The sequence below is a fragment of the Sturnira hondurensis genome, unplaced genomic scaffold (assembly GCF_014824575.4).
Source record: "Sturnira hondurensis isolate 20B ecotype Veracruz unplaced genomic scaffold, ASM1482457v3 Scaffold0007406, whole genome shotgun sequence".
In the NCBI taxonomy this organism is placed as follows: Eukaryota; Metazoa; Chordata; class Mammalia; order Chiroptera; family Phyllostomidae; genus Sturnira; species Sturnira hondurensis.
The window spans coordinates 1,322,505-1,342,702 of NW_028080037.1; the positions used below are offsets into that span (position 1 = coordinate 1,322,505).

The 20,198-nt window shown below is 61.1% G+C and overlaps 1 protein-coding gene across 1 annotated transcript in view; it reads left to right on the top strand.

Moving 5' to 3' along the window:
• TMEM132D (transmembrane protein 132D) overlaps positions 1 to 20,198 on the top strand; it is a 114,869-nt gene that overhangs the window by 60,698 nt on the left and 33,973 nt on the right. Inside the window, exon 5 of the mRNA XM_037052596.1 lies at positions 5,497 to 5,646. Within this exon, the coding sequence (XP_036908491.1) occupies positions 5,497 to 5,646 (150 nt within the window). The remainder of the gene's footprint in view (positions 1 to 5,496; positions 5,647 to 20,198) is intronic.

Here is a 20,198-nt window from a genome sequence, read left to right on the forward strand (position 1 = left end):
TAGGGCGTTAGGGTCCGGGCTGAGGGGCCGGCTGGACCTCCCAGGCCAGTGCTGATCCAGGTGCTGAGTGGCCAGGTGTGGGCAGCAGTGGCGGCCGGACTGAGGCGGCACCTTTGGACACGTGGCAGGTGGGAGGACGGCCGCAGGTGTGTGCGTCAGAGGGTGACGTGCTGCCCTGGCCCTGCGTGGCCCTCAGGGCTGAACCCAGGCCACGCGGGTGTGGAGCTGGGGGGGTGGAGAGAGGAGGCGGGGCTCTGGGTGGTGCCCCCTGAACGCGGCCTGGGTGCAGAATTCATGTGAACTCCTGGCCGGAAACTGCTGCTGCGGCTTGTCTTTGAACTATTTGTTATTAAATGTAGTTGGCGTACAGCCCTGCACTGGTGTCCCCTGTGCAGCGTAGGGACTCGGCACTGGTGTGCCTTACGGTGCCGCCGCCACCCTCGTCCTGGCTGCCTGCGGAGGCGTCCTTCCCTCGTTGACCGTGCTCCCTTCGTCTTGCTCGCCCACCCCCAGCCCGCCCCTCCCACAACCATCCGCTCGTTCTCTGTGTCTGGGCGTCTGTTCTGAGGAAGTGGGTGTTGTGGGGGAGGAACCACCCAGCAGAATATGCACGTCGGCTGTGAGCAGATCACCTGGAATGGGAGCGTGCGCGCGGCTTCCTCACGCACCCATGACCATCTCTGTGGCCTCGGAGAGAAGCTCCTGCAACTGGCACCGGGGTGTCAGAGGTCTGTCCCCTGAAACCAGTGTCGCACGCCCGTGTGTCGCACGCCCACGCAATCCCGACGGGAGCCGCAGACAGGTCGTCGCCACCCTGTTCCAGCCAGACGCGGGGCGCGGCCTCTTTCACGCCCCAAAAGCGACGTTTCGGGGGCACCCTTTACGTTCCAAACTGAAAGGCTGTCTTTGACATCGTGCCACCAGAGAGAGAGGATGCTTGTTGAAATAGCCCCCGAGATGACCCCAAGGGGGAGAAGAAGAGGGGGCTAGAAAGGATCCCCGGCGGACAGCGGGGCGCTGGGGCTCTGGCTCGAGAGGAGGGAGACAGATCAGTAAAAGCAAACGGAAGGCAGAAACTAAGCCTACAAACCGGTGAATCCGGAGCGTATTAAAGATGGCATTTCAGGGCAGCACCCGGTCCTGGGCGAATTGTTTACCCACACGGGCAGAGCTGGAGCCGGGTCCCCCCTTCATGCAGTTCTCACACGGAAACAAATTCCAGGTGGATCCAGGGATTCCTTTCCTCACAAATCAACTTCCTAACAGGCCGTGAGAACCGGGCCGACAGAGCAGAGATGGGCAGAGGGCGCTCACAGGTGTTCTGCACAAAAGGGACTTCATATCTACGCGTGTGAAAAATAATCCAGTGCCCCTCGGGTGGAAGGAAATAGGGTTTTATTGATCAGAGCTCCTGCGATCAGAAAGGTGAGGAAGAGGCAGTGGAGACGCTCTGCGAGCCTGTGTCTCCATTGACACAGTCGGCGGCACCTCTCTGACTGGCCACTCAGCAAGTTCCGCCCAGACTGAGCAGGGCGCCGCCTCTCTGCCTGTGTGTGTGTGTGTGCGTGCGTGCGTGAGCGCAGAGCTGTGTGCGAAGTCTCGGAAGCAGGACTGCAGTAGCAAACGGGGACGGAAGCACCGGTTTGTCTGTCCCATGGGTGCCGGCGGGGCGGGCGTCCTTCAGCTGCACGCACCCTGCGGGGAGGTGTGTGGTTTGGGAATGAGAGCCCCAAATTCGGATGTGGAGACCCACCCACCAGACAGGCTGGCCCTCTGAGAGCGCTCCCACCAGGCTGCTGTTGGCACACGTCCTCCGATCAGCAGGGCAAGGATGCTGGTGGCCCAGACCCTGTGCCCTGAAGTGGGAGCATCTGGGGAGAGAAGCTCGGAGGAGAGACACCTCCCTTTTCCCCCTTTGTAGCCTTTACTTGTTTTCAGTGAAAATGACCATGAAACGTCCACAACTCCGCCCCCCACAAAGACCTCCCTGGACACGTGAGCTTGTTCACTCTGGCTCTCCTTCTCACTCAGAGCGTCTTCTTCAATTCGGGAGGTGTGTCTAAGGCGTTCCTGGAGACGGCACACAGAGGTGTGAGCGCCGAGTGGCAGGGAGCCAAGCTTTCCATGAAGGCCCCTCTCCCGGCTTCTCTCCCACGTGCCGCTGCTCCCGGTGCGGGTGTTTGGGAACCGGAGGTCGGAGCAGTCCCTCTACGTGGGACGGGGGGTGCAGGGCTGCTCGGCCCGGTCCTCTGCTGTCCGTCCCTTCCCACCGACCGTTCTGTGCGTGTTCGCTGCACACGAGCTGTTGCTCCAAGCGTGAAGTCGGCACTTACCTGCACTGAGGCTGAGGATGAAGTGTGTTCCCGGGTGGGGTTCCCACAGAAGAATGTCGGGCCCCTGAGTATTTTGACGACGGCCTGCCCAGGGTGGGCTCTTGGGGACGCTGCTCGTCTCCAACTGTGTGATGTGGGACCGTCCCCGAGTCCAGGGAGGAGACGCAGCACAAACATCCCAGTGACAGGCAGACAGGTGGGCCCTTTGACCTGGGGAGGGACCGGAGGGACGTGGTTCACGAAGCACAACTGGTGAAGTGGGGACACGTGCGCCAACCTCGCCATGGGCTGGGCCAGGGCGCGGCGCGGGGCGCGGCCGGTGCCGGTTTTCACAGTGAGTGCGCTGCGGGCCCTTCGCGGACGTGCTGGGAAGTGTCGCTGTGCGTCTTCCCCGCTCGGAGGGATTTCAGACGCAGGGGCGGTGGCCAGGCGTGGCCGTCGGCTCCTACTTCTGAGTGGACAGGACAGTGGGTTCTTCTCTGCAGCAGAGAAGGTGAGTGAGGGATGGAGAAATTCGGAAATGCTTCGCTTTGACCGCTGTGCTCGAAGCACACACACACGTGTGCGTGTGTGTTTATAGGGGTGTGTGTTTTGTGTGCATTTGTGTAAACGTGTGTGTATGTGTCACACACACGGGCACTGTAGGGCTTTCTTGTCACAGAAGCAGCAGACCCTGCCCTGGGCAGGCTGGTGCGCAGGGACCCACAGCACGTGTGCAGACAGGGGGCACATTGCAGCCCCCCGTCCCCCCCCCCGGTGGGCGCAGTACCAAGTCTAACCCAGAGCCAGGTGACCTCGGAGATCAGGGCTGTGCTCACGTCTGTGTGCTGAAGCGGTCTGGGACCCATGTTTACTGAGCCCCGTGTGGGTCACAAAGCTTCCAGGAACGAGTGTCGGCGACTCAGCCGTCCTCAGCACAGGACACGGTGAAGCCAGACGGCGCACGTTCTGGGAATCGCCTCGACGGCTCCAGAGGTGCTGCCCCCGCTGCGTGCAGTGTTTCAGGGTTGCTGACCCCACACCAGCAGGGTCAGGAGTCGCCGAAGGGACATCTCCGGGGACGAGCCCCTGTCTTGCGTCCCTTCCTAATCGATACACTCTCCTCAGGGGCAGCCCTTCCTCCAGAACTGCGTCCCGGTTCGGGACCCCTGACGTGCCCTAGAAATGTGTCTCCTCTCACGAGGCTGTCCGTGTCTCTGAAAGGCAGTGTCCCAGTACCAGGCGCTGAGCTTGCAAGGGGACCTCACACGGTAACTCGTAGCCTTAGGCAGTGGCGGCGAGGTCATTACCGACAAAGGCTGAGCACCCCCCACCACCCGGCTGGGTCAGCAGCTGTGTCCTTGACACAGAGCTTCAGAGTGACCCACCAGAGACAGGCACCTGCACACCAGACGACCTCCTCCAGGCTGGAGTGGGAAGCCTGGGAGCCCACTCCCTCAGGGCAGGTCCGGTGCTGTGCCCCGGGAGGAACGAACCGATGACAGAGTCCGGCTTGGCCACCTGCTTGCTGGGAGCCCGGCAGAGCCGCAGCCCCGTCATCGGCGCAGCTCCTGGAACCGACCTTCACGTGGGAGTGGCTGTGCCCAGTGGGTCAGACTGCGAGGGCGGCACTGTGGTTTATGCAGTGGTGCCCGATGCAGCTGGGCCACCAGAGCCGTTCCCCGAGCGTGCCAGTGCCTCACGCCCATGGCCTTGCCCTCTGTAGGAGCAACGGCCCAGGCCAGGGGAGGCCCACCTGCGGAAATGCTGGCTAAGGCGCCGAGGGCCCCTCAGGGAGCGAGGCCCTTCTCTCTGCAGACCTGCCTGTCAGGGCCCCCCCGCCACGCTGGCTTCAGAGCCTTGCCATGAAGGTGGATGGGACCCAGGGTGTATTCATGGGCTCAGCTAAGATTCACTTCAGCGGAAGGTCAGGGAGTGAACTCTGCAGAGAGGGGTGGGGGGGTGGGCGCTGTAAGTCTCCTCTGAGGGCTCCACGCAGGACACCCTCCGTCCCCCGCTGGGAAGCTCACCTGTGCCTGGGGGCCCTGGTGTTTACGAGGAGCCGGTCACCCTCTGCCTGGCACGCAACATCATTCCAGACCCCCGGGAAGAAAGCAAGCGTCCGGCGTCACCATGGCATTTATACAGACACACTGGGCCCAGTGTGTGCGTCCCCCTGGTCGGGAGTGGCGGGGCCCCCGGCGCCGTAGGGCCGGCCGGGCCAGCAGCCCCCAGGGCGGGCATCGGCCTCACAGGGTACTGTTCTTCTGGCCACCACACTTGCCGCCCTCGCCGTGCTCTTCACTTGAACTTTCCTAGAGAAAAACAAGGACAGAGGCCCGTTCTGCTGTGTCCCCGTGGCCCCCTCCAGCTCCCCAGCGGGGAGTGGCCTCACTGACCTTGGAGGAGGAGCCGCGGGCCCGTCACCTTCCCCCACACGGCGAAGGTTGGTAGATGGGCCCCTGGGTGAGGTCGGAGTGGCTGTGGGGTCCCTGGTCAGCCTGGAGTGGCAGAGAGTGGCAGTGACATCAAACCCAGTGGCTGTGTCTCCAGAGAGCTGGGCGTGACGTCAGGGGACGCCCCGAGCACAGTCCCCCTGCACGGCGGCCACCGTGTCCCATCCGAGTTGCCTGCTCGTGAGCTGCGATGTGAACAGGAGCGTGCTCCCGACCTCTCGGGGTCCAGTGGGATGAGACTGCTGTGCTGGAGGGGCGCCTGGTTGGTGCCCTGTCCCGTGACAGCTGGCTGGGAGGGTGACGATGGTGAACGTCATGGTGACGGTGATGACAGTGTGGTGAGGACAGAAGCTAGATGGGCCTGCCCCCCTCAGCACCCCTGTTTTCCCCGGCCGTCCCTCCTCCTGCCTCTGCCGGAGCTGTGGCTGCCTGTGACCGGGGAACCTTGCTTGGGGGCAGGGAGACAGTGCAGAGGACATGTCCATGAGGGCTGGGCAGAGGTGGCAGTCGGTGACAGTGTGTGGTTTCAGTTCACTCCCCTTTCCAGTTCTCCCAGTCGGGGCTGGTCCGCAGTTTACTCTGTAAAACAGAGACGCCTTCCGTGTTGCGCCATTTCTCCCTCTCTTCACAGCACCACCGCTCGCCGAGGTCAGTGTGCTGGCCGCCGTGCTGAGCCCCACTCCGGGCTGGCGGGGCGGGCGCGGCTGAGCACTTCCTGTCTCCCGCAGGGCGACCGTGAAGAAGGGTGTGCGTGTTGCCGGGGTCCGAGCCAGCAGCCCTTCCACCTGGGAGGTCCGGGAGAGCCCGGGCCGCGTTGCCGGCAAGTCCGCCCCCGCCGTGGTCGTCTGCCACAGGAAGTCTGCCGGCCCGGAGAACAGGTGAGTGCCCTTTGCGCGTTCCCATGTGGCCTTGGGCGTGTGTCCCGGCCTGCAACCACCCCCAGGTGAGCCCGACGGGCACGCCCTCTGGAAGGGGCCTCCTCTTCCCCCAGTGCGGGTCAGGCCGCATGTGGGGACGGGCCCACGGGGATGGCGTCCCCTGCGAGTGACATCACTGCGCCCTGTGGTCCGTGTTGGACCCACATGTGTGGGCACCGGAGTGCAGCATCTCTGGCCACACAGCCTGTTGGCAAGATCAGAGCAGCCGACGTGGGTGCTTCTGGGCATGAGGGCCCATGTGGTTCAGACGTGGCGTGTGGGACCGCCTTTGCGCACAAGCCTTGTCTGTGGGCGCGGGGAGTTGGGGTCACTGGGGAGGGAGGGGCCGGATCTGGCTCTGAGGCCCAGCCAGGGAGAGCCGGGCAGTGTGCGGGCGTGGTGGGGTAGAGGGAGCCCGGAAGCTCGGTGGTTCTGATTCAGTCCTGCTCCCTGAAACCTCGCCGCCAGAGGGTCACCTCCTGAGGCTGCTGTCTGTCCCCCACGTCACTGCAAGCTGGACGGCAGTGAGCAGGAAAGCCATGGCCACTGGTTTCTGGGGTTGGAGGTGTCGGCCCGCTGCTCTCATCCAGGAACGTGTTTGCACCCCGTCATTTACTCCGGTGTGGAGCCCGTGGGCCTCGGCTGCTTCTCTCTTCTGCGGTGTCTCTCCTGGGGGCCTCGAACACCAGCCTGGGGGGCTCTGACTGAGTCCCCCTGTGCCCCTAGCCCGCGGCCCCTGCCCCTCACGGATTCGGGTGCCCAGTCCTAATGCCCTGGAGGGTGAGCCTTCCTCTCGTGCCCAGTGTCTGCACACTTTTCTGGAAGGTTTGCTCGCAAATCCGGTGGGGGAATGGGAGGGGATCCATGACTGAGCTCTGCTGGCCGCTTCCGCAGCGGTCGTGTGCCAGCCACGCTGGCGGCTGCGTGGACCCCCGAAGGAAGGGCTCGCGTGATGCAGGACATGGACGGTACCGCGGTGAAAGGGCTGTCTGGTGGTGTGTGGTCAGCAGGACTCAGGCGGGAAGGGGGAAGGCGGGGGGCAGACAGAGGTAGACGTCTTACTGAACAGGACAAGGGGAGGAGGGTGGGGATGGAGGGGTCTGTGCCCTCTGCTCTGGGGGGGCCTCCGTGAAGGGGCCGTCCTGCCGCCTGAAACGCTGCGAGATGCGGAGGGGCCTGGCCTTCTCAGAAGCTGGTACGACGATGACGATTACCATTGTTTTGCTTTTGAATTTCTGGCTAAGAGCCCCGGGGGCCTGGAGGAGGAGGAGGGAGCCTGTCCCATCCGGGCGAAGCTGCCTTTGCAGCATCGAGTGCTGTGGGGCATCCGTGGGTTCTCTGCCCTCTCAGCGGGCGCAGACTCCACCTCTGCGGAGTGAGCGGGTGGAGACACGAACGTGGGGTGATGGCCGCTGCTCATTCCTCTGTGCCACCACCCTCTTCAAGGGCCCTGGGCCCTGAGTGGGGCACCCAGCTGTCCCCCAGAGGCCCCGCCGTCCCCACGCCGTTCCCCGGGGAGGTTGCTCCTCACCTCTTTGTGGGTCTGACGGCGGTTTTGTGTTTCCTGGCGTGGGTCCAGAGGGCGGGCAGAGCACCCTCTGGACAGAGCACATGCGTGCCTGTGTGTGCAAGACCTACATGCACACACTGCGTATCCGTGTATGTGTATAGTATGTGACATGCCTGTGTATGAAATACATGTGTAGTTACCGTGTGCATATAGAACCCACCGACATGGTGCAAGCGTTTGAACATGTGCATGCATGTACACATGCCTGTGAGTGTGGACACACACAGATGTGTGGATGTGTTGAGCAGAGGCCTGTTGCACTGTTGGAGTCAGCTCTCGCACTGCTGCTGGTTGGGGCAGCTCTGGGGTGTGGCCAGCCTGTCCCAGGGCCCGCCGGCCTGTTGAGTGGCGTCCCGGACTCGACTCTGCCTCTGCGGCCACGGGCGCTCGGCCGCACGCCTCTGAGGGCGCACACCGTGCACCGAGCGGCCCCCGTGCACCTGCTCCGACGGCGAGGGGTGGCGGCGTCTGGGCGGCAGCCCCGGTGGGGAACCGAGAGCAGGTACTCGGTGGACACAGGCACGGTTGGCTGGTTCCACGGGGGCCTGGCACGTGGGGGGACAGGAGGCTGAACCGAAGGGCTTTGACCCTGACCCACTGGGATGGTGGGTTTCCCTCCGTGTTACCGTGTGGTGACCCTGTTGTGAAGACAGACGTGTGGGTGCAACGTGTTCACTCGTATGGGGGGCGGTGGAAGTGGGGGTGCAGCTGTTCTGTGCGGAAAACAATACGGCAATGAATCAACAACAACAGATGGGAGTGAAAGACAGAAAGCTGTACTTGAACAACAATGAAAATAAATACATTTTAAACGATGAATCAGTAACGACAAGGAGTAAACGCTGTCCCTCGGACTCACAACTATAACCCTGCGTCTGCCGACCTCCCCGCGTTCAACTTCAACCTGCACTTTGGACGGAGCTCGCCTCTCACTCCGCCGTCATGGGGCTGATAAGGACAGGTGACACCCTGCTCGTGGGGACGGTCAGTGGGTGGGGGCGTTTTTCCTGGGGCCGACAGGGTGCAGCGTGGAGACCGTGGCCTGGAGGGAGGTTTGCGAGTCTGCAGGGCTCACTTCGGGAGCAGCTCCGCCTCAGAGCTGGTCCGTTCCTCCCCTCTCAGTGATTTTAGCTCCTACAGGTCAGAACGCGCTCCCTGCGTGGGAAGGGGGTCTCCGGCAGTCGAAGTCCCGGGTCTCGGGTCGTGCAGGTCTGGGAGACCCACGTGAGGTGGCGCACGAGAGAACAGGAGCGTGTCCGAACCGGCAAGGTGTCCTCTGTGCACAGGTGCCTGTCCCGGGCAGCGTAGGGGTCTCCAAACGGGCAGAGCACCCAGAGACGTAGGAAAACACCACCACGAGGAAGGGTCTGAACATCAGATAAGGGAAGAATTTCCCACCTGGATTGGAGACGGTTCTCAACACTGGCCGTGTGTTCAGGTTCAGGTTCAGTGTTGGCCTGCGAAGGGCAGATGGAGCCAGCGGGGAGAAGGGGCCACCTGAGGGCAGAGAGACAGGAGGTCGTCGGAGCCATGCAGCCCTCCCACGGGCCGCTGGCGAAGGTCGCGGCAGTGGCATGGCGAAACAGAGGAAGAGGCAGAGGGGAGAGTGGGACAGAAGTGAGACTAGGGCAGGGGACTTTCTCAAGCCCATTAGGGAAGAGCGTTTAGGGGGAGGGACGCACACCAGACTGGGTCGCGAGGCCCCAGGGCTGCCCTGCGGGGGGCACTACGGGTGTGTCCCTGGGAGTGGAAGGCAGACCCGCACAAAACTCTGCCCACAGACCCCCCGTGGCCACGTTGACCGATGGACATGGGCCACCCACCCATGCTGTTCAGGGGGACAGACACCTCGGCAGTGGGGCGGGGCTCGGAGACGCGGTGCTGTGCCGAGTGCGCAGACTGCACGCTGCGGTGTGGGCCCCGCTCCCACGGCTGTGCGAGCAGGCAGGCCCCCCCACACAGGGTGGGGACCAGGGCCGCGGGGGCTCAGGGAGCGGAGAGCGCAGGCTGACGGGGGTGGGGTCCCTCTGGGGGCAGCGGAACTCTTCTGAGTTAGATCGTGGTCACCGTTGCACGGTTCTGTGAGGAAACTATAAAACCGCGTTACAGGACAACTTTTATAGCATATGAATTATGGCCTAATAAATCTGCTGCAAAAATCAGCATGTCACAAAATAGCTTCCCCAGTAATGCCAACGTTGTCTGCAAGGAGGCACAGGGCCCGGAGGAGAGCAGGCGTCCGTCGGGTGGGGGTGGAGACGGCTCGGTGACTCCTGTCTGCCTTTGTCGCTCAGTGTGTGTTTCTGAAGGTCCCCAGCGTGTGCACGGTTGGGGAGGAGTCAGGGAAGGTGAGGCTCGGTGGGGACCAAGGGTCAGCTGTGGCCCCAGAACAGCCGATGGGACACACAGCTTTCGGCGTGGAAGACGGCACCGCCACCTGACTTCACCGGCCTTTGCGCATTTGGAGCTCAGCGGCTGTGTGCATGCGTGTGCACATGTGTACAACATCTTAGTGCCTTCTCTGCAGACATGGGAAGGCCAATGAAAGTTCCACAGGGGAAAAGGCGGTGTGTGCGCATCCGTGGGTCGACCCTGCAGCTCTGTCCCAGGCGCCGTATGTGTGCCTGCCTCTGTATCAGGGCGTCTTCCCGTTTACACAGTAATGAGCTTAGTATGTGCACATGGTGTGAACTCCAGAGGTCGTCTTTACTCGCCCTGTGTCACAGGCATTGTCGCCATGCATGTTTGGGCAGGTGTTCACTGTGAAAGAGGGGGCCCCCATTTCGGCACCCCCGAGCAGCCTTCGACGTTTCGGAGCTGCTCTTGGGGAAAGACAGTGGGTTCGCCCCCACCGCCCCCTCCCCCGGCTGTCCTGGCCCCTGGCTTTGCAGCTGGGCCTTCCTCCTGCGGGGCTCCCTAGCAGGTGTCCCACCAGCTGCCCGGAGTCTCCACGCCCCCCCCCGCCCCCTAGTGCACTTAGCGGTGGAGCGCTGCCTGTCGCCTGAAAGCCCTGGAGAGCAGTTTAGAAAGACTGTAGTATTTCATGGAACATTAGAAAAAGAAAGAAAAGAAGGACAATAGGATCCGCCCTGGAAGCCTTACAGACGGTCCAACTGTGAAACGCGCTGTGGCGCTCCCAGGTCCTGAACTTCGCCGGGGCGCGCACCACGCTGGATGGGGTTCTTACGTTATTTTTGAGTGTGCACACCGAGGGTTCTCCCCCCTCTCGAGACGCGCCTTTCTCCTGAGCTTCCCTGCAGTGTGCTGGTTAACTCACAGAGTTTCCTCCGTCCCTTCTTAGTCTCCTGACCCTGGTGGTTGCCCCGTCCCCAGCCGGCCTGGCGCGGCGTCCGGTCTCGCAGACAGGTGAGGCACAGGTGGAGGCGGCCGGCAGGAAGGCCTGGGACTCCGCCTTCCTACTTAGAGTTGCTTCCCTTTGTTTTAAGTTTCAGCTTTCGGGTTGTGAATTATAACCCCAGTGTGTACACCACCGAGAGCACGCCGCAACCCTGCTGGCTGGCTCAGCGGGCTGGACGTCTCCTGAAGACCAAGGGGTCGTGGGTTTGATTGCCGGTCGGGGCACATGCCTGGGTTTCGGCTGTGACCCTTGGGGTGCGTGCAAGATGCAATCTGTTGATGTTTCTCTCTCACGTCCTTGTCTCTCTCCCTCCCTTCCCCCTCTCTACAATCAATAAGAAAGGAATAAAAGAGAAGTGGGCAGTCAGCTGAGTGTTCGAGAACTCACCTTGTCCTTTGAGCTCAGCAGCGGTCTGGCGTCACAACGCTCCTGTCACCCCCAAGTCCCTTTTGCCTGTTTGTAGTGAATCCCCGCTTCTCCCCCGATTCCAGACCATCACCCGTCTCCTTTGAAATCCATAATTGTGCCTTTTCTGCAACTGCCCGAGGCAGACATGACCCAGGCTTCTGCCAGTTGGTAAGTGCATCAAAAACTGAGCCACGTCTAAGCAGCAGGCACACACAGCCACGGCAGAAGTCTACCTACCGAGGGTGAGAGCACACGGACAGGCCGCAGCCGGGACACACGGGACGACATGCTCGGTGATTCCGTTCACATACGGTTTTCAGATCTTCCTTTAAATTAATTGATTTTTGACTTCTCACTGGGATCTATGGAGTTATCAGACACCAGAATACTTCATTATGCAATTATTCTTTTGTTTTCTTTTTATTCCTATGAAACTTCTCTGGTCATGTGATTCCTACATGCTAATAACAGTCAGAAGGGGAAACCAAGAAATCAGTCTTATTTACAATTGCATCGCAGTGAATAAAACACCTAGGAATAAACCTAACCAAGGAGGTGAGAGACCTGGACTCGGAAAATTGTACGACACGGAGGAAGGAAATGGGAGAAGGGACACATAAGTGGAAGCACAGACACGCTCACGGACCCGAAGGGCTGATGTTGTTGAAAGGACAGCACCATGCAAAGCAGTTTACAGAGTCGGTACAGTTTCTGTCATGGCAGGAAGGTCGCTCTTCTCAGAACTGGGACAAACAGCCTTCCACCGTCTGCAGACCCAGAGAAGACCCTGAATGGCCTCAGCAGCCTCGAGAAAGAGGAACACAGTTAGAAGAATCATGCTACTGGAGATCAAACTATACGACAAGGCTATAGTAATCAAAACAGCACGGCACTGGCCTGAAAACAGACAGGTAGATCAGTGGAACAGAACAGAGCCCAGAAATAAGCCCTCACCTGTGTGGTCAGTTAACCTTTGACAAAGGAGGCAGGAACAGAAAATGGGGTGAAGACGGGTTGTCCAGTAAATGGTGCTGGGAAAGCTGGACAGATACAGGCAATGAAACACGGAACTGGACGACGCTTTAATAAGCGTTTACACCTTCTCAAAGGAGCCCTTAAGTTCAGTTTACATGCTCAGTGGTCAGAGCAGCGGAAACACGGCTCTGACCCGCCCTGCTCCTGACCGGGGGGTGTTAGAACGTCCCCATCTCGCTGGTGTGAAGAGGTTCATTTCTTTACACCAAAGGTTCCGACCGTGAGTGCNCACTGGCCTGAAAACAGACAGGTAGATCAGTGGAACAGAACAAAGAGCCCAGAAATAAGCCCTCACCTGTGTGGTCAGTTAGCCTTTGACAAAGGAGGCAGGAACAGAAAATGGGGTGAAGACGGGTTGTCCAGTAAATGGTGTTGGGAAAGCTGGACAGATACAGGCAATGGAACATGGAACTGGACGACGCTTTAATAAGCGTTTACACCTTCTCAAAGGAGCCCTTAAGTTCAGTTTACATGCTCAGTGGTCAGAGCAGCGGAAACACGGCTCTGACCCGCCCTGCTCCTGACCGGGGGGTGTTAGAACGTCCCCATCTCGCTGGTGTGAAGAGGTTCATTTCTTTACACCAAAGGTTCCGACCGTGAGTGCAGGGCTCTTGAGCCTTCCTCTTGCTCTTACAGGCAGACTCAGTTTTATACCATTGTGATAAGATACAAAGGGGGGGGGCTCTGCTCGCATTACAAGATGCTCACCTCTTTACTCTCACCTGAACTCTAAAATAGGGGGAAACAGGTGTTCCTGGGGGATCGGAAGGCCAGTACGGGATGTGGCCGTCTCGGGCCCCTTTTGACATGTGCAGAAATGAGCTGGGATCCTCCTCCTTGAAGAAGATATTCCCTCCATCCAGGTGGCCTCAGGCTCAGTTTTTGCTGTGCCTTGGCCTTGAACTCCGTGCCGCTGTCCATGTCACCCTTGATGCCTGGGGCACTTGCTGAGGTGGGGTGGTGCCTGCCCGGAGGCAGAGGCTGCTTGGGGGAGCCAGCTGTTCGGTTGGCAGGTTCTCATAATGGATCCTCGCAGAGAAAACCTGGGCGAAGGTCTGGAAAAGCAGGGAGACCACATGACATCCACTAATGAAGGAAAGAAGGAAGGACGGAAGGAAGGAAGGAAGGAAGAGAGAGAGGGGGGAGGGAGAAGGAGGGAGGGGAGAGGGAGTAGGGGAGGGGGAGAGGGAGGGGGAGAGGGAGGGGAGAGGGGAGAGGGAGAGAAAGCCTCCAATCTAATCCAGGAAGTTTGCCAACTTGATACTTCTTAGCCATTACCAAGTATTCATTAAGTAACACTTTTTAAACCAACAGACCCAGACGGATACTGTTGCAGACACCAGTGAAGCTCACCTCTAACTCACACACCTGCACGCAGCAGTTGCTAGTCGATGCCTGCCGGTCCCCCAGGAAAGGTGTCAGACCCCTGGCCCCTTCAAGTGTGGACTCTGCTGTCTCCAACACGTGGGCCCCAGGGTTCCGAGTTCCGGGCGCAGAGGGAAGGAGAGGCTCCTGAGCAGGGCGGATCACACGAGGCTTGTTGGGACAGCCCCGGGAGGTCCGGGTGCCGGCCCCGCACGTGCCCCTGGCCTCAGCCCTGTGCCCCACAGGATTGGTCTTTGGGGCGAGCAGCCCAGTGGCCAGGGTGCGCAAACCTCGTGCCTTGGCTGTGCCCTGCGAGGGCCCAGGCAGCACTGTGAGCACTGACGGAAAACACGGGGTTCCCTCCAGGGACCAACGCCTGCCCCGCCCCCCCCGCGTGTGTGCAGGGCTGTGTGGGGTCACCAGTGCCTCGTGGGGAGCTGCAGCTGCCGTGAGCTGGCCGGGTGCCTCCGGCAGAGGAAAACCCCGCCTGCAGGAGCTCGGTCGTCCCAGCCACGGCCCAGACTCTGGGACAAGAAAGCTGACGTCAGGCCGGTGCCAATAAAGGACCAAGAACTCCAGGGCACCAGATGCCCCAGTGGGGCAGGTAGGCACCGTGGTGAGCAAAGGGGCTGTGAGTGACAAAGGGACAGATGGGCGGCTGTGGCAATCTGAGCCCCAGGTGAACGGGCACGGTCCTGGTGCCGTCTCTCTGTGGGCTGTAGGTCTGGGGCGCGGGCAGCGGTCTTTCACAAGGAGAAAGAAATTCTGGTGTCCAGGCGAAGTTCTCAAACACCGACAGTTTCTCCGAGTCCAGACACAATGACGTCTGTGGGAGTCCCACCCTCTGCATCTGCCCCCGCTGCTCCAGCTGCAGAGCAGCCTGTGGGGGACTCGAGGCCCAGAGGCTCGGGGACACGGTTTCCCAGGTTGGAGTCCGGCTGCACGGGCTGGAGTGAGGAGCCCAGGGTCCATGGCACACAGCATCCGTGTCCCCACCCAGAAGTCTGAGTCCAGCTGGCGACCTGGGAAACGAGAGGTGTGCAGCACCCCCAGGGTGACCAGCACACCATCTTGACCCCCCAGGGCGCCGGGCACTCGGGGTCCTCAGACCAAAGCCCTCAGGTCCCCCCTTGGCCCCTGCTGCCCCTGGGAGCCTGTGACCTGGAGCGTCTGTCCTCCTGCTCCCTGAGGCCCTCTGTGCACCGCTGGCCTGCGCAGCCCGGGTCCGGCAGTGAGCGCAGCTACACAGTTCCTCCTCGGGGGGGGGGGTGGCCCCGGGGAGGAGGCAGTGCCCGTGTGGATGTGGGTGTGGCCCGCTGAGCAGCACATGTGAGGGTCCCGTGTGGCCCGTGTGGGCAGGGCCTGACCTCACAGCCTGGTGCCTTCCCGCAGAGCCGGCAGCTGACCTTGCGGCCTCTGAGTGCAAACCCGGAGGCTTCCTTCTGGGGCCCGGGGTCTGCTCAACACCTCGGCAGGACAGGCTGGCCACGGTGGGGAGTCGGTGCCATTGAGCCCTGCCCCCAGCCTGTCTCTTGGCCCTCAGGCAGGGGGTCGGTCAGGGCATGCTCTGTGCCTCTCCTGGGGTCCCCAGTGGGACTGAGCCCCACTCCTGTCCGAGAACTTCCACACGCCTCGGTGGTCACCTTCCACCTTAAGGCCTTATACTTGCATCCCTACCTTGTGGCTTCAGCACGCCCTGAAGGCGCCTGCTGTCTGGAAGGGGGTTGCCAGCTGGTCCCCTGGGGAGGAGAAGCAGGCACGGGCCACCTGGGGCTGGGGGCCAGAGCGGACTTGCCTGCCTCTCCCTGAGAGCCAGCCCCGGAACAGGGCTGGGGTGGCTGTTACCGTCACAGGGTTTCAGAACCCAGACCTTTGGGTCCTTCTCTGTCCTTTCCACTGTGTGCCCGTGGTTTCTGGCAAGTGGGAGTGAGCTGCGTGTAGGTGTGATGTGTCGTCTGCAAACTTCTTTGAAGTTTCTCTGGAGAACATTGGGTCAGTGAGCTGAACTGCCTCTAACTTTCCCAGAAGTAGGGGCCAGGTGCAGAGGGGGCCGGCCTGTGTTCCCCCCTTGTCAGGGTACTGTGGGCCGAGTGTCTGTCCCCCGGAATTCATCGACGTGGCCCCCACTGTGGCAGTGTGACAGGCGGGCTTCTGGGGAGTGATCGGGTCGCAAAGGCGGGGCCCGGGGTGGGGTGGGTGCAGCGACCTGACTCACGCTCCGCACCTCCTGGGGGCGAGAAGGGGGCCCTGCAGCCTGGAGCGGGCCCCCACCCGCAGGCACTGTGATCTTACACTTCCCGTCCAGGCCCCAGCAATAGATGCCTGTTGTTTACAAGCTGCCACGAAGGTCCCGTTGCTTTGTTACAGGCTACGATACAGAGTTGCAACAGGAAGTCTGACCACAGAGAAAGTCAGTATCCCGCCCGTCGAGTCCCCAGAGCGCTGGAGGCCGGTTCCTCAAACATGCTACAGTGTGGTGACCTTTCTCGCACCTGGCTTGGTATTTTACGGCAAACAAAATCGCAGGGCAAAAATGCTCACCGGGGAGGGTGGCGTTTGGTTGCCCCGGTGAGTGCCTCCCACTGCAGAGAGGACGCCCGCCCCTCGGAGGCGCCTTGTCTGGGTGGGGAGTTCCGGGCACTCACCTCCTGCCGTTTCGAAGAAGAAGGGAGCCCGGGCGGAGTCAGGGCCAGCTCGGGCGTCACAGAGAGCTCGGGCAGGTCACCGAGAGGACGGGCGTTCTGATCATGGGTTATCTGATGGGAGGGATTTTGCAAATGAGATGCTGTGACTTGGAAGAGGTGTCCCAGCAGAGCTGTGCAGTGAGGCCTAGTTACGTCCGTCAATGTCAGCGGTGCATGGCATTTGGGCATGGGGACACCCACCGGCCTTGGTGACAGCCCTGTGCTTTCATGCAGTGCCTCTGTGCATTCTGAACGATGCTCCCGGTTCGCTCAGTTTTAGATTAAATGGCGTTCTTTAACCCATTTTCAGATGCGTCAACTTCAGTACAGCACAGTTGATAGTACAGCTCTGTGAACTGTAATTTAATTTGTCGCCGATACAGAAAAGCCACAGTTCAAATATTTGAAGCGTTCGTTTGAGCGTCCTTCACGCAGGTTCACCAGAGAGCAGCGGTTCTCAACCTGGGGTGTCTGTTAGAACCCCGATGTCCGGGATCTGCCAGAACGAGATCGGAATCTCTGCGTGGGTCCCAGAGATTGTCCAGAGCCTTCTGGAAAGTTCTAACGGGAAGCCGAAGCTGAGAACCACACCACGAGACCAGAGCAGACACGTCAAGCACACGGGCAGGGACTTGCCTGGGCCCCGTCACGCGTGGGGAGGAAGCCGCAGTGACGGGGCCCCGACAGCAGGCTAATCCTGTCACTGCTCATGAGGACGGCGTTTCGAAAAGAAGTTTCTCTTGTTTAGAGCGTTCAGGTCATTTGAATTCCAGAGGAAAAGGGATTTTTAAAGGTTTTGTCGTTTGGCACGAAACACAGACGCCCACACGCGCACTCAGGCAGGCGCACACACAGACTCACGCTCTCCTGCACACCCACACTCACGTGCACGGAGGAGGCGAGTTCTCAGAGCAGGGCCACACGTGTCTTCTGGGGGGACTTGCCGGGCAGGAGCCAGGGGGCTGCCTCGAAGGGGTCTCGGAAATGCAGGCAGAGAAAGCTCCTGAAACTCACGGAGGGCTGACGGGACCTCGGTTTGGTGGAGGACGAAGCCGCTGTGAAACCCTTCCTGCGGGGCCCCCCGCTTTCTCCTCCAAGGCTGAGACTGACCGGCGGGTTTCCAGACGCTGGTCTTTCACAGAAACTTTTCAAGTGCAGTCAGTTTCATAACACCTGAGTTGCTAGTTCCAAGCGCACAACATATATGTGATTAGACGTGTCTGTACTTTACAGTGCGGTCACCCCTCTGCCGCTGGTGACCGTCTGTCATCGGGGAACTTGTCCCAGTGTTGCTGACCACAGCCCCGCCCCCTGTGCCCCGTCCACCCACCCCCTCCCCTTCTGGTGGCCATCCCTGTGGCCTTTGCTTCTGTGAGTCTGTTCCTGATTTGCTTTGTTTGTTCATTTATATTGTGTCTTTAGATTCCTCATGTGAGAGAGATCGCGTGGTGTTTGTCTTTCTCTGATTCATTGCACTGAGCACGGTGCCCTTGCGGTCGGCCCATGTGGACACAATTGGCAGGGTTTCATCGTTTTCTATGGCTGAGTAATAGTCCACTGTGTGCACGAGGCCTGTCTGGAAACAGCCCTGCACTGTTAATACAAGGAGAAGCGTCTGTGCGACGTGGATGTAACCTGGCAGCTGAGGAGAGTGGACTGGGACGTGCATGCGTGATCAGCGACGACTTCACTGCACCGGTCAGAGGGGGTGGTAGGCACCGCGGAGTGAGCCTGTGGGCTGTGTGGCCGCCACGTTCAAAACGACTGAGTGAGCAGAGCAACAAATCTGCACCAGATTTTGTGTGAAGCCTGAACCTTCCTCCATCCGCCAGGGCCAGGCCTGCGGTTAAGCCCCGGGTATGCGGGGGAGGGGTGCAGTACGGCGTGAATACTGGGAGAAATGGGTCATCGGGGGCCACCGGCAGGCAGCCTCCCACGGCCAAAGCTGAACAGACGCTGCCCTGTGAGCTCCCCAAGTGGTGTGGCAGGCACTGTCAGCGCCCACCACGTCGGGGAGAGGTCACGTCCTTGGACAGCGTCCAGTCAGGGCTCGTTTCCTGAATGGACAAGATGGCCGGTACACATTACTGCCTTCCAGTTCCTGCCTCCTTTCCGTCTGGACGGTCCAGTCCTTGCCCTGCGTGTGTTCCCCTCTGTCCTTGGGGAGTGTAGTTCCTCAGGGTCTTTCTGCACATTGGTCCCTTCGCGGAGTCCCAGGTGACTGTCTACAGGGCTTGCGTAGCCCAGCGTCACTGGTCCTGGTCGGATGTGTCTGCCTTCCCCCCTCGCTGTTGCCCCGGGCCCCTGGGCTCGCGCTCTGGCCAGCACCCCAGGACTGGCTCTGCCTGGTAGTCCCGAGGCCGTCTCTCTGCCAGGACCCCCAGAGTTCCCAGTGGGAGCTTCCCGGGCCCCAGGCCCAACCACACCCCTGGGTGTCCCTCCAGCCCCGAGCTCTGCTCTTCCTGTGTGTGATACACCCTGTTCTCACACTGCACAGACTTGACTCGGGTACGTTCTGCTCTCTTCTGTCATCCCCCCAGGTGGCGTGGCACCCCCACGAGGGTGAACACGCATGTTTCCTGGGTTGAGTTGACAGTCTCCCTCACGTATGGCCCACGCCTAGCTCAGCTGCTGCCGGCCATGGCAGCAGCTCTGAGAATATCTGGGAGGTGGGCAAGGCCAGTCTTGTCCTGGCAGGGTGCCCTGTTCCCAGAGGCCTCTGACTCTGGTGTCCACTGCGAAGACTTTCCAAGGGAAAGATCACTCTCCTCCTTCCCAAGACGGGGGCGCACAGACGGGGGCTGCAGAGCCCGCGCTGGAGTCGGAGTGGGCGCGGGGCGGTAGAGTGCGTTGGGAGCCTCGGTGTGCCCACAGTGGGCGGGGCCCCCCACCCTGCAGGTTCTGTGTGAACTGCAGCTCCCGGTATGTCGGCAGGCTCCTCCGTCGCCTGAAATAATTTGCTACACCCCCCCACCCCCCGCCAAGAAAGAAAAAAAAAGGTCTTGGAAAGTGCTCAGCCACTTCACGAAGACACCTGCTGTGAAGCCTCGCAGCACCACCCACGGGGACTGTGGCAGAGCTGCTGACACACACTCGCCCGTCTCACGCGGCCGCCCCGCAGAGGCAGGTCGCTCTCACCGTCAGCCCCGTGAACCGAGACCCCGGTCGACGCCCCCACTTTGTGACCCACGTGCAGGGCAGCCTCAGGACGCTCCCCCATCAGGGCCTTGGCCGCTCGGCGTGCCTCTCGGAAAGGGGGCGAGGGGCACGGGGCCTGGGAGAGAAGACTCAGTAGGTGAGAAGGCAGTTCAGCAGCGTCACCTGGGCCTCCGCCAGGGCCCCAGGGCCTCGGTTTTGAGCCCCCGCCCCCCTCCCATTGCCCCTGCTTTCCCTGCCTGCGCTCCGGACACGGTCCGGTCTCGGTCCTCGGCAGAGGCGGCACCTGACGAGCGGGGAGTCCTGCATGGAGGTGGGCAGTGGTGGGCCCGTTCAGCTCTCTGACGTCCCTGCCAGTCACAGGCGTGCCCCGCGGCAGCCCGTGTGCTTGGGTCTTGGTGACCGGAAGGCTCTGTGGTCCCTTTCCGAAGCAGGCCCGGGGCGTCCCTGTTGGCTCCGGAAGAGCAGGCCTGTGCTTTGGCCACAGCGATGACCGGCACTGTCCTCACCCTCTGCCGGCGGGAAGGTCGGTGCCAGGTGTCCTGACATGCCAGTGACCAGCGACGGCTTGAGGGGTCGGCTTGACGGCGGGGCCTTCTTGTCGGGCTGCGCTAACCTCCTCATTCTCAGTCACCCTGGGGCGGAGGCACTTGGCGGGGAGCACACACCAGACTCGCCCGGAGGGCTTGTTAACCTGCGGCAGAGCCCCCTCTCGAATCTCCGTCCAGTGGGCCCGGAGAAGGTGCACGTCTAAGAGGCTCCCAGGGGACGCTGGGAGCACGCCGTGAGAACTGCCGTTGCCCGCAGTTCATCCCTTAATTGCTTTTTAAAAACACGTTACTGATTTCAGAGAGACAGAGACGGAAGGGACCTGCCGCAGGCAGCCTGACCAGGGTCAGACCTGCCCCCTTGGGACCTGCCCGGAGCAGGAATTGGC